The sequence below is a fragment of the Metarhizium robertsii genome (assembly GCF_000187425.2).
Source record: "Metarhizium robertsii ARSEF 23 chromosome Unknown MAA_Scf_8, whole genome shotgun sequence".
Classification (NCBI taxonomy): Eukaryota; Fungi; Ascomycota; class Sordariomycetes; order Hypocreales; family Clavicipitaceae; genus Metarhizium; species Metarhizium robertsii.
In genome coordinates this window covers 908,693-920,712 of record NW_011942226.1, presented here as the reverse complement: position 1 = coordinate 920,712, position 12,020 = coordinate 908,693, and the positions used below count along the sequence as shown (strand labels likewise).

At 50.9% G+C, this 12,020-nt stretch overlaps 4 protein-coding genes across 4 annotated transcripts; 3 read left to right on the top strand and 1 right to left on the bottom strand.

The window, feature by feature from the left end:
• Nucleotides 1-615: 615 nt before the first annotated feature.
• Nucleotides 616-2,611, top strand: MAA_11494 (uncharacterized protein; the record flags this gene model as incomplete). Its single annotated transcript, XM_011413488.1, has 2 exons — nt 616-1,613; nt 1,666-2,611. 2 exons carry the CDS (start codon nt 616-618, stop codon nt 2,609-2,611), a joined length of 1,944 nt encoding a protein of 647 aa, XP_011411790.1.
• A 116-nt stretch (nt 2,612-2,727) lies between these two features.
• On the top strand, nt 2,728-3,813 carry MAA_01069 (transcription factor Zn, C2H2; the record flags this gene model as incomplete). The annotated part of the gene is made up of 1 exon (XM_007819067.2): nt 2,728-3,813. One exon carries the CDS (start codon nt 2,728-2,730, stop codon nt 3,811-3,813), a length of 1,086 nt encoding a protein of 361 aa, XP_007817258.2.
• A 1,842-nt stretch (nt 3,814-5,655) lies between these two features.
• MAA_01068 (NACHT and Ankyrin domain protein) lies at nt 5,656-9,823 on the top strand (the record flags this gene model as incomplete). The annotated part of the gene is made up of 2 exons (XM_007819066.2): nt 5,656-6,706; nt 6,765-9,823. The coding sequence occupies 2 exons, from the start codon at nt 5,656-5,658 to the stop codon at nt 9,821-9,823; spliced, it is 4,110 nt and encodes a 1,369-aa protein (XP_007817257.2).
• Nucleotides 9,824-10,686: 863 nt separating this feature from the next.
• Nucleotides 10,687-11,810, bottom strand: MAA_01067 (uncharacterized protein; the record flags this gene model as incomplete). Its single annotated transcript, XM_007819065.1, has 2 exons — nt 10,687-10,868; nt 10,931-11,810. The coding sequence occupies 2 exons, from the start codon at nt 11,808-11,810 to the stop codon at nt 10,687-10,689; spliced, it is 1,062 nt and encodes a 353-aa protein (XP_007817256.1).
• Nucleotides 11,811-12,020: the final 210 nt, after the last annotated feature.

Below are 12,020 nucleotides of genomic sequence, written 5' to 3'. Positions count from 1 at the left end.
GTGGCTGGCTCCGAGGCGTGGCTGACGGCGACGCAGGAATGTCCTCAGACACCGTTAATTGCATATTCAGCCCCATTGAACCCCGCTCTCGGTTATCTTCACTCGAGGAATTTTAATGCCTGGCTGTGACAAGGGCAGGATAACTGGGCTTGGAACACAATGAGTTCAATTTAATCTTAATAATTAATTTTAACGTCTTAAATGTCCTTGGTTTTCTACGACGCCTTGAGGAGCTGATGCTCTCTATAAATATATGAAATTGGTGTCTGGTATGTTAGAGGCCTGAGGCAGCCCTCGCTTAGGGTCCGACCTGGGGCCTCGTGATGCCTTCTTTGTTGTTCTGTGACCATTGTTGGCACAATGCCTTTGTTGTGGTCTCAACCGTGTGACAATGGCTAAAGGAGGATGCCTAAAATGGGAGTTGGCCACGCAAACTACATGTTTTCGGTCCTTCCATCATACAACTTGTCGTCCCCCAGCGCAACAGTACTCGTGGCATCGAACCGTCATCGCAAGGTCCTCGGCAATCTTTCCGTCGGTGACCGCGAGCACACATACCAAAGTCAAAAAGGAGGTTCCGGATAAGCTAGCTCCTCATGGTCCGGGCTAGCAGTTATGGCATTCTCCGTACAAGACCCTCTTGCCGAAGCTTCGACAGCCGAGATCACGAGGTCCTGCCTTGAAAAATTGCAACAATGCATTCATCAGAAAGAGGGCGAGGACAAGACACATCTTCAAACCAGACTTGCAGATTTGAGGCTCTGGTCTGACAGCGTTGGGGCCACAGCTCGGGAGAAGGCTTCTCTAGACGCGAGGTTCAAGCACCGGCTCGACGACATCTATTCCATCCAAAGCCTCCTCCACATGCTAGAGGGCTTTCTGCGGGAATGCCTCATCGCGGCAGGCAACGATGTCCATCTACGAAATGTAATCATGAACATTGACTCGACGATAGATAGCCTGGCCTTTATAGGCGTACAAATTCGGCGGAGTGGCCAGACGCCCCGGCTTCGAATAGTAGATGGTTCCTTTGAGCGAAACCGGGACAATTACCAGAAGCTCCGAGCACATCTCGCCTGCGTTATTGCGTCGAAACCGACCGAAGGCGGCAGGCCCACAGACGAGGGCAAGGAGATACACAGCATAGATTACTTTGCAGAACTGGAGCTCTCGCCAATCCAGCATCGCCTCGTCGAGGCGAACTTGCGACGGCGACACAGATTTACGGAAGCGCAGCGGCACTCCCAGGGGCTGCTAGACTACTCCACGAACGCTTCTCATCCCGTGATCCCACAAGAAGTCTCCGCCTTGGCCAGGACCCATCCCGACCAGGAAAACAAGCCCATCACCCAAATCCGGCAGATGCAAGCGCGCGCGGCTGGTGCGGCAAATGAAGCACCCACATGGACGTCGGCTTCAGGCCTCGATTCCAAATGGGGAGGATTTCGAAATAATCGTCGGCCGGGATCGACAGTGACAAGCATCACGGCCATCACAGCTTCAGCGACGTATCCCAAGGTGCGCGTCTCGTCGGACCCGGACCAGAGACTGGTCAAATGCCCCTGCTGCTGCCAGGCTATCCCGACCACAGAGCTGGAAGACAGCCAATGGAGGTAAGAAATTGACGTCAATCGCAATGTATAGCCAGGAAGCTGACGAGGCCAGAAAACACTTGGCGAATGACCTGTGCCCGTACACGTGCATCCTCGAGAATTGCCCAACGCCGTACCATCTCTTTGTAACGCAGCAGGGGTGGAAAGATCACGTCATGAGTGACCACCCGCCGCAATGGCAATGGCAATGTCCTTGTTGCGAAGGCGACCCTCCCGTATTCAAGTCCATATCCGGAATCACGGTTCATCTGATGTCTGCGCATCTGGACGCTGCATCCGACAGGCTCCAGGCCTTATTGCAAGAAGCAGAACTAAACGTGATGGGAATAACGAAATGCCCCTTGTGTGATTCTGAAGGTCCTCAGGATTCTCCAGACCTGGTTGAACATGTTTTGCAGCACATCCATGACTTCTCGCTCCGTTCCCTGCCTTGGCCTGCCGACCCGACCATCAGTCTTGACAAACCAGTTGGAACATTCGACATGGCCCACGCAGTCCACCATGGCAAGGACGGCGGGGGCGACGAATATACCTTCGACGTCGCCGGATGGGCTGAGACTCAAGCTCCAAGCTTCGACACGGACCGCGGGATCAAACTTGTCTACGATCCTGAAGGCAACCCGCTCTGTCTGGACATCGTTGGGTGGCCAGACGAGACGACATTAGAGAGAGAACAATCACTGCAACTCTGTGAAGTCGACCGAAACCCACCAAAGGCTGACGCAGGGGAGTCGGTGCTGATCGTCAAATCTCATAAAGATTATTTCTCTCACAATGACTACTTCGTAGACGAATCCAGCGATGGCCGGTTCCCTTCTCAAACATCATCATGCTCATCGGATATACCATCAAATGATGAGTCCCGGATAGGTCCCAGCTACTTCCACATGCTCGAGGCGGACATGAGAGACAGCAATGATGGCCAGCCTGTGCCATCAAGTCCCATTGGACACAAGTCCCAATCCTCTCTTCCCTCAGCAACAGTGTTCGAGATGTAGAAGACGCCGAATCCATTTCAACCGCCCCGGCTCGGCATGAGTGGGCTCCCATCCTCAGAGACTCGCTCTCCCCCGGGTATTTCAAAGCTTTCTTCGTTGAAGAGAGAGTGCTGGGGATGGGTTGGAACAGTGTTGTTCGATTGGTCCGCCACGAGATCGATGGTGCCTATTTAGGTTCCTTTGCCTGCAGGCAGGTGCGAGTTGATGACGATTACGGATGGTTAGAGAAGTTCCTAATCGAGGTCAAACTCCTAACCAAACTCTCTCACTCCAACCTTGTCTTGTATCGCCACGCATGGTTGGAGGATTCCAACTTTGATCCGATTAATTTGAACTTTCATCCGATTAATCCTTCATCCGTGACTTGTGTATTCATCCTCCAGCAATACTGCAATGTCGGCGACTTGCAGCAGTATGTAATGAGTGGACTCTCCACAGAGATGATGAAGGAGCAGTTCATGGCTCAATTAGGCCAGCCCGCCGAACGCGCGCTGTTCGAATATCAGCGTTCAACCCTGGCGCCCCCGCGCAGACTCCCGCCCGACGAAATTTGCTCCCTATTCAAGGATATCGCGTCTGGTCTGGCGTATCTGCACAGCTTGAATTACATCCACCGCGACTTGAATTCTAGTCACTGTCTTCTAAACCGTGAAGGGGGGAAACTCACTTGCCTGATTACCAACTTTGGCAAAGTCCACCGAAAGAGCGCCATCGAAGACCTAACCGGGGCTCCGCGCACCATCTCCTATTACGCCCCTGAGCTTCTAACACAGGATGCTAGCCCTCAATTTGGTAACCCGACCACGAGTTCAAATATATTCTCCCTGGGCTTGGTTCTTTACTATTTGTGTTTCAATCGCCTGCCTTACAGGAATACCGAGTACGTGGGGAATGGTAGATTCAAAGAAAGGAACGAGCTCCGCGCCGAAATTATACGCTGGAAGGGCTTCCAGGACGAGAACAGGGAGCGGCCGGACTTGCCAGAAAAACTCTATCAACTCCTCAAGCGGACGCTAGCTGTTGATCCCGCGGAGCGACCTACCGCGGCAGAAGTACTCAGTACCATGGGCCCAGAGTCTAGTAGCCGGCGGAAGGAATCGAAGAAAGGCAACACCATGTTGTACACCCCATCCTCGCCAGCCGATGTCGATGAGGGATCCGATAAATTTCCCAACAACGATCGGCCTGGCGCCGCGTTCTAGGGGAAGGATATCGCTGGTCAGACACCACTGTCGGAGGCCGCCGCGGACGAAGACGACGTCATCGTCAAGCTGCTCTGATCGAGATATCGATAACTGCGGATAATACACTTGCTTGCCTTTGGAAAACGGTACCATCACAGCCTCATACAGGAATCCTCCTTCCCCCAACGTGGATGGCTAAATTTTTTGAGTCAAACAGGCGATAAGTGACGTGCTTTTTCTAAGGGTTCAAAATTCGGACTTGGATGAGGGTCATCACAGGGGTGTTCAGGGGCTCCAACGGAGTATAAAAAATACTAATTTCCCGGGTTTTCAGGACTTTCATCTTAGACCTGCAGACATATCGAATACTACTGTTTTGCTCAATCGATGTACCAAAATCCACTGCGTAAATTGCTGTTGATAATCTCAACAAAATTTCGACCTAGGTGTGTCAAGGGCTCAAAGGGGATTGGAGTCAGTAGCTCAATTCATCTAATAACAGTCTTTGGAAGTAAAGGCCCTTGGTTTTCTCAAGGCCATGATGGACCAAAGAGCTATATAAATACAAGTCGATTTTAATAGGGGGTAATACGTGGCGACGGATGAGACCAAGCTACCCGGTAGTAGGTAGCGTATTCGATATACTGTCGTAAGATTACCGGGTGGGTTCTATGTTTAGTGTACGCGGCACGTAATATCCTTTACCACGCCGATGCAGCCAAAGGGGGCAGAGTCGAGCAAGGAGCCTCTTGAAGCTGTTGGGAAAATTACGGCAATTCACACAGCGGAATGAAGCTCGCCACCATACTCTTTAAGCTTGAATTGAAAAATCAAACTCGATTGAGAAATGCCAAGTTCAAGACCGGCCGTTAGCCGCACGGCGTGTGAAGCTCTAATCTTCCGCTACTACATCCATCTCGCGAGGCGCTGCCATTCGTACGCATATTATACGTGTTGGGTGTAGTTGGCGCGGCTTGGATTCGAAAACTGGCTCACAAGAGCCTCAGGTGAATATAATTCCTACCTGTCCCGAGAAACCCAACCATCACGGGCTCGGGTAAGCGAAAGAAGATGGTGGGCTTGTCGATAAAGGGTGTCTGGTAGGGTCGAGTAAATGGTATGACAGACAATGCGGGGGATGTTGGGATGCATACGGCTTCCAATACGGAGTAGATGTACGGAGTACTCATGTTGGGTATTGAGGCTGCTCAAATAAGGTCGTGTGATGAGAAAGGGCCGAGGCCAGGATACTTTGTCAACCTCAACGCAACATAAATGACAAGTCTTATGCTTTGATGTCCAAACCCCGCAAGCCATGCCGTGATACGTTGTAGTGCAGTCAATGTCTCGGTCAAATATGTCGGGTGCTTCTGCGCGTGCGGATCCCTTCGAGCATCATACAAGGCTGCAACGGCAACCCGCGAGGATGCGAAAACAAAGACAAGTGGTACTTTACTGCTCAATTCTCAGTATGAGAGGCTGTATTTTCTTTCAACGAGACATGTGGGGATGGCAGTCTTTCTCCTGACTCCATCAAATACATTGGCCATCTGGGTCAGGTTCGTCAGGCATGTCAGGTTACTCAACGCCACGATTCTACTTCTAGGGTCACAAAACGGCTGTCAAGTCAATATTTGACACTTTGCATTGCCCGATTGGTGGAGACGCAATGTGATGGAGTAGCCGTCAGCCGCCATCAGAGTCGCTTCCCCCAGCCTTGTGTAGTGGCATAACCCAATTTTTGCCTGAGCTTGTCTAATCATATATTTCCGCCCTTGGTCTGGCATCTCCGCAGACTAGAAGTTAGTTCTCTTGTAATCACTGAGGCTTTGGCCTTTTATCGATGTATCCCCTGCAACAATGGCAACGGCCCCGGAAAGCCGCGGCGAATTTCGAGTTGCTATAATATGCGCACTGCTATGTGAGTTCAATGCCGTCAGCCATCTTTTTGACAGCTTCTATGATTTAAAACAAGACCGCTACGGGAGGGCCGCCGGCGATCAAAATACGTACCTTACAGGACGAATAGGCCCGGTCGATGCTGTCCTTGTTCGTCTTTCGGAAATGGGCAAAGTCATCGCCGCCAGCACCGCAGCGAGTCTTCGGTCGAGCTTTCCAAACCTTGAGCTTGCTGTCCTGACGGGCATCTGCGGCGGAGTGCCCCATGCGGAGGCAAATGGAATTGTGCTTGGAGACGTGATACTCGCCAGGAGAGTAGTCCAGTACGATCTCGGACGTGAGTATCACGATGGATTTGTGGCAAAAACTACCGTGGATGAGGGTCTTGGTAGGCCGACCAAGACGATAAGAAGCTTCCTCTCTACAATTCAATCGCAAGTTCTTATTACAAATATCGAGGAACGCACAGTAGCCCATCTCCGAAAGCTACAAAACAAGCCTGTTCCGAAGTCATGCTCAGCCACATACCAGTATCCTGGCATTGAGGAAGATGAATTATTTGGGCCAACCCATTTACACAAACACCAGTCTGGTTGCGAGGGCTGCCAGCATCCAGACAAGTCTTGCGACAAGGCACGCAACCAGACTTGTAAAGATCTTCAGTGTCATCTTCATGGTCAACTAGTGCAGCGGGCTCGCCTCGACATCCATGGGAAAGAACATGGCTCGGCGCCTATGAATCCCAGTGTATTCTTTGGTTGCATTGGCTCGGGTGATAAAGTGATAAAATCCGGCCAACTCCGAGACATTATAGCCGAGAAACACAACCTTGTCGCTTTTGAGATGGAAGGAGCCGGCGTGTGGGACGAGATCCCTTGTATCATAGTCAAGAGTGTTTGTGACTATGCAGACAGTCACAAGAATAAGCAGTGGCAGAACTACGCGGCTGCAACGGCTGCAGCTGCTACCAAAGCCCTGCTCGAGCGCTACCCAAGAACGGACAGAACAAGATGTATGTAATTTGTCAATCGAACCATGTTTCCCTAGTGCAAAGATGAAACTAAGAGCAGTACCGAAAGTTGACCTTGTTGAGCGAGGCGATGCCCAGCTCCTCACGGGCGACAATCAAGTCAACGCCTGTCGAGACGCATTATCCCTCAGAGAGCCAGTCGTTGATCTGGAAACCCTCAAAAGCAGGAAAGGCCAGAGGACTAAAGGCACCTGCAAATGGATCAAGGACAATGAAAAATACCAATCCTGGCTTGGTGGCGACTCGCAATTTCTTTGGATTTCCGGTGGCCCTGGCAAGGGGAAAACAATGCTCTCCATCTTTCTAACAGAGGAGCTTGAGAAGCATACCCAAAAATCAAAAGACACGGAACTTTTGTTCTACTTTTGCGACCATCAGGACGAAAACCGCAACAGTGCCGTGGCTGTTCTTAGGTCCCTCGTGTGCCAACTGCTCTCCAAGCGCCCACATTTGATGAAGAGCATCTCGAAATACTTTGAAAGTAGTCAGAAAACACAGACGACGGTATCTTCTGCGCAAGCTCTCTGGGTTGTATTTCAAACGCTCCTACAGGCCGACCTCGGCACGGTTCTCTGCGTCATTGACGGGCTGGACGAGTGTGACGGTGAGAGCACAGGCATGCTAGTTGGCAAATTTTGCGACTTTTTTTCGCCAGACAAGTCCAACAAGATGCTCAAGTTGGCAATTGTTAGCCGAAAGCTCAAGGGGCTAGAGGCTTTTTGTCAGGTGAATCTAGACCATGATGACGAGGGACATGTCAGCGACGACATTGCGAATTTTGTATCCGCCAAAGTCGAGGAACTTGACAAGGTGCAAGACTTTGGTTGCATTCGCGAGCAAGTCGAAACCACTCTTGGACATGGAGCCAACGGCACTTTTCTCTGGGTCAGCCTCGTGATAATGGAGCTGTTGAAGAAGACGACATGTACCGAAATCTTGGATTCGCTGGAGGAGTTTCCACCCGGGCTGGACGCAATGTATGGCCGGATGTTACAGAAGATGAAAAATAGCCTAGGGCTGGTGGCCTCCAAAATCTTGCGTTGGGTCGTCATGGCCACTCGGCCTCTGACATTGTCAGAATTAGCAAAGGCTGTCCAAGTCAGACCCTTGGCGAGCCTGAGCGCCGAAAAGGTCATGAGCGACTACATCACCTTGTGTGAGCCGATGCTCAGGGTGCTCAAGGTGGGCGAGGAAAAGGAGATCGTCGACCTTGTCCACCAGTCAGCCAGGGACTACTTACTAAGACCGATGATGTCAGGCAATTACGAAGCACCTGAGGAGTTTCTCATCAACACTGGTGAAGCTCATTTTGAACTGCTAGAAGTGTGTCTGGATTGCATTGAGAGCAGCGATCTGCGTAATGGGCCCGTATCTGACGCGTTGGACCTGCAGAAGTCGCCTCTCTTGGACTACGCATTGCAATGGTGGCCAGAACATGCAAGACATTCTTCTACATACGGGGAGAAGCACTTGGACCTTTCACGACCCATGTTCCGCAAGCAATCTAACTTGCGGACATATTGGTGGGTGTCATATTGGTGGGCACTTGAAACACCTATGCCCATAGACTTCATGCCTTCAGGCCGACTTCCTAAGCTACCGTTATTACACTTGGCTTCCTTTCTCGGGATCGAGTGGCTGGCTCGAAAAATCTTGTCGGGCCGCCGCTTTTCGATACTCTCAAGGGTCCTAAAAAAGGAAGAGGATGATTTGGGCAACACTCCGCTTCTCTATGCCATCGATCGGGGGCACGAGCCATTGGTTCAGCTGCTCCTTGAGAAGGGCTCCAAGGTTAATGTGAAGTCTAGCAATAGCCAGAAACCGCTAATTCGTGCGGTGGACTGTGGAAACGGTACGATTCTGAAACTGCTACTCGCCAAGAAGGGTAATGTGGATGAGAAGGACGAGGAGGGCTTTACAGCGCTACTAAGAGCCGCCTTCTTTGGGTATGATACAGAAGCGAAACTGCTTATTGAACACGGCGCCGATGTGAATGCGGTGGACGAGCATGGCAACACAGCGCTAATATTTGCTGCTAACAGTGGTCATCACGTTATAGTAAAGCCGCTTATTGAACACGGCGCCAACGTGAATGCGGCGGGCGAGGAGGGCTTGACAGCGCTAATTTGCGCTGCCAGCTATGGTCACGAGGTCACAGCAAAGCTGCTTATCAAGAAAGGCGCTAATGTGAATGCGGCGAATAATGAGGGTAACACAGCGCTAATATACGCTGCTAAAAACGGTTACGAGGTCATAATAAAGCTGCTTATTGAGAAAGGCGCTAATGTGAATACGGCGAATAATATGGGTAACACAGCGCTAATATACGCTGCTAAAAACGGTTACGAGGTCATAATAAAGCTGCTTATTGAGAAAGGCGCCAATATAAATGCGAGTAATAAGCATAGCGGCACAGCGCTAATAAGCGCTGCTAATTCTGGTCATAATATTATAGTAAAGCTGCTTATTGAGAGAGGCGCCAATGTGAATACGGAGGACGAGGAGGGCTGGACAGCTATAATAGGCGCTATTCAAAACGGTCACGAGGTCACAACAAAGCTGCTTATTGAGAAAGGCGCTAATATAAATACGGTGAGCAAGAAGGGCGACACAGCGCTAATATGCGCTGCTCAACATGGTCAAGACACGTGTGTGGAGTTGCTCCTCAAGAATGGCGCTTGTATTAATGCCAAGAATGACTACGGCAGGACAGCCCTGATGCACGCTGTCATTAACGGGCACGATACGACCGTCAAGCTGCTGCTCGCTAACGGCGCTGATGTAAATGTGAAGGATCAGGTCTCGAGGGGTTCGGCATTACACCTAGCCGCTGAGTGTGGGCATGAGAACATCGTGGAATTGCTCCTTAAGAATGGCGCTTGTATTAATGCCAAGGATGAGGATGGCAGGACAGCCTTGATATATGCCACCTTAAATGGACACGATACGACCGTCAAGCTGCTGCTCGCTAACGGCGCCGATGTAAATGCAAAGGATTGGATGGAAGGTTCGGCGTTGGAATTAGCCGCTGAGTATGGGCATGAGAACATCGTGAAGTTGCTGAAGGCGAGTTTATCGCAATATACTAGTATAAGTTAGCAATTCTAGTACTAAGGGGATTTCTCATCCTTCATATTAGCACCTCATATTGGGAATGTGTCTGCTATTACAAGAGTAGAAAAATAGCATATCAATAATAGCTTTACCCTCTCCTCTTCAATACTTACAGAATACTGGAGGTGCTATTCTTTCCGCCGAACCAGGCCTCGATTTTGCTCAAGACGAGGCGTTTACGTTGCGGTGATGCCGACGAGGCCTACTTGCTGTAACTACTTGTAGGCATATATATTTATGTTACAACACCTAAGAGGTCGTCGGCTCGCTTACATAAAAAAGACAAGGACTACTTTGTACTCTGGGGGTAATGAATTACGAAACTCGTGTGCAGAGCCTTATTCACGAAGAGCAATTGTTTATTCTGAAATATTCCTCGTATAGTAGTTAGAAGTAAAGGTATGTACTGCGTTGGCTTGGTTGGCATTTTAATCTTTTCGCCAATGGTTTGTATATGCTGTGATGAAACAACTGTTTAATGCCGAGTAAGCTATATGTGGTGGTAACGGGGTTGAGGAACCGTCTGGAGGACTTCAATAAAACATTGACGCCATAAGACTTGGTGTTAACTAAATTGATGCTGGAAGTCATTCGCACTCTTTCGGACTCTCTGCCAGAATAATTCATATTTGTAAAGAGTCGAAACCCTTTGCCAGCTACATGATAAAACTACCACAGCTAGCAGGCCTTTGAACCTGTAACCCAGCAATTACGTCCAAGTCTACTACTCATTCAATTAAAAAAGAGTAGCCTCGTCCAATAAAAGCCTTTATTCACGAGACTAAAAGGTTCCAAAGGCGGGCACACTCCCAACTCAAGCCATCTACATAACAAGATAGGAACCGTTTCTACCACACTACGCCTCTCTTGCCCTTTGGACCCTTATTGACAGCATCCCTAATCTGTCTCAATGCCGTGCCGCATTGGCCAACGGTGATAAGCCCCGATGCCAGTGCTAGCTGAATATTGGCCGGGATCTGCACTTGTCCCCATGGAATCCGCGACAACGCAGCAGCCTCCAGCGTCGTAGCTACACCAACGTATTAGCATCAACCTTCACACCGTGACAAACAATGCAAAATATATACGTACGCTGTCCGTGCCGAAGAAGCGGGAAATCACGCCCAGGCTCAGCATCAATATCCCAGTCCAGCAACTCGCGCAACTCCTGGCGTCGCTGCGCGTCAGGCACGACCCGGCTACTCGTCACCAGGGCCATCAGGTCCCTCGCCATCTCCATGCGCGTCATGCCCTCAGGGGCATCGAACACCCGGTGCGGTATTCCCCTGACACTACCGTAATTCTGCCACGCCGCATCGTAATCGTCATTGTTCATCCAGGAGAGCTCCATTGTAGCCACCACCGGCGGAACAACGGGGTCCCTCTCGGTCAAGGTCTCAAACAAGTTTCTCACATCGGCATTCGATCCGTCCAACTCGGTAAAGTTGATGATTTGCGACCAGGGTAGGCCCCCAAGCGCGCGGGACATGGACATGGGGTTGCCGAGAATATCTTGCCACTCCCCCAGCCACACGTTGGGTCCTGTTGCGATGCGGAATATCCAGACGCGCTCTGCTTGAGCCGGCTGCCGGCGCTGATCGAGCATCATCCAGGCCTGGCGTCGCGCGGCTGCCTCATCCGGCAGAAGGCTCATGAGGACGAGGGACAAGTCTTCAAAGTCAATCGAGTCCTCGCTGTCGTCGGGTCTGATGTTGCGGAGGCGCTGCCACTCGGCTGCTGTTTCGGCATCGGGCGCAGGCAGCGAACCTTCGCTGATGCCGCCCTGACTCCGGAAGTAGCCGGGCGTTCCGAGGGCCCTGGGCCCTTCGGGAATGACTAGGAATACCTCGCCGTGCTCTGCCATGGAGACGGGAAATGTAGGCAGTGGTCGGGGCGTGGTGGTTGGGGTTGCCTCCACGGCTGTGTGCCATAGCCAGCAGGTGAGAAGCCAGGCGGCCTTGGGCAGCATCATGGCGATGTATGAAGCCTCAGAAGGGGGGGGAATAAAATATATCTTGGGCAGGTGGTCAATCTGTAGAAGACGGGGGGTGACTGGGCATCAGGGAGTTTAGCGGATTCGTGACACTGGCGGTGTCTGACAAGTAGTGCAATGAAGAGTCTTGAACTGGATATTTATATTTGTGGCCGAGACGTATTTTTGCGCGTGCTGCAAGTCCAGTCG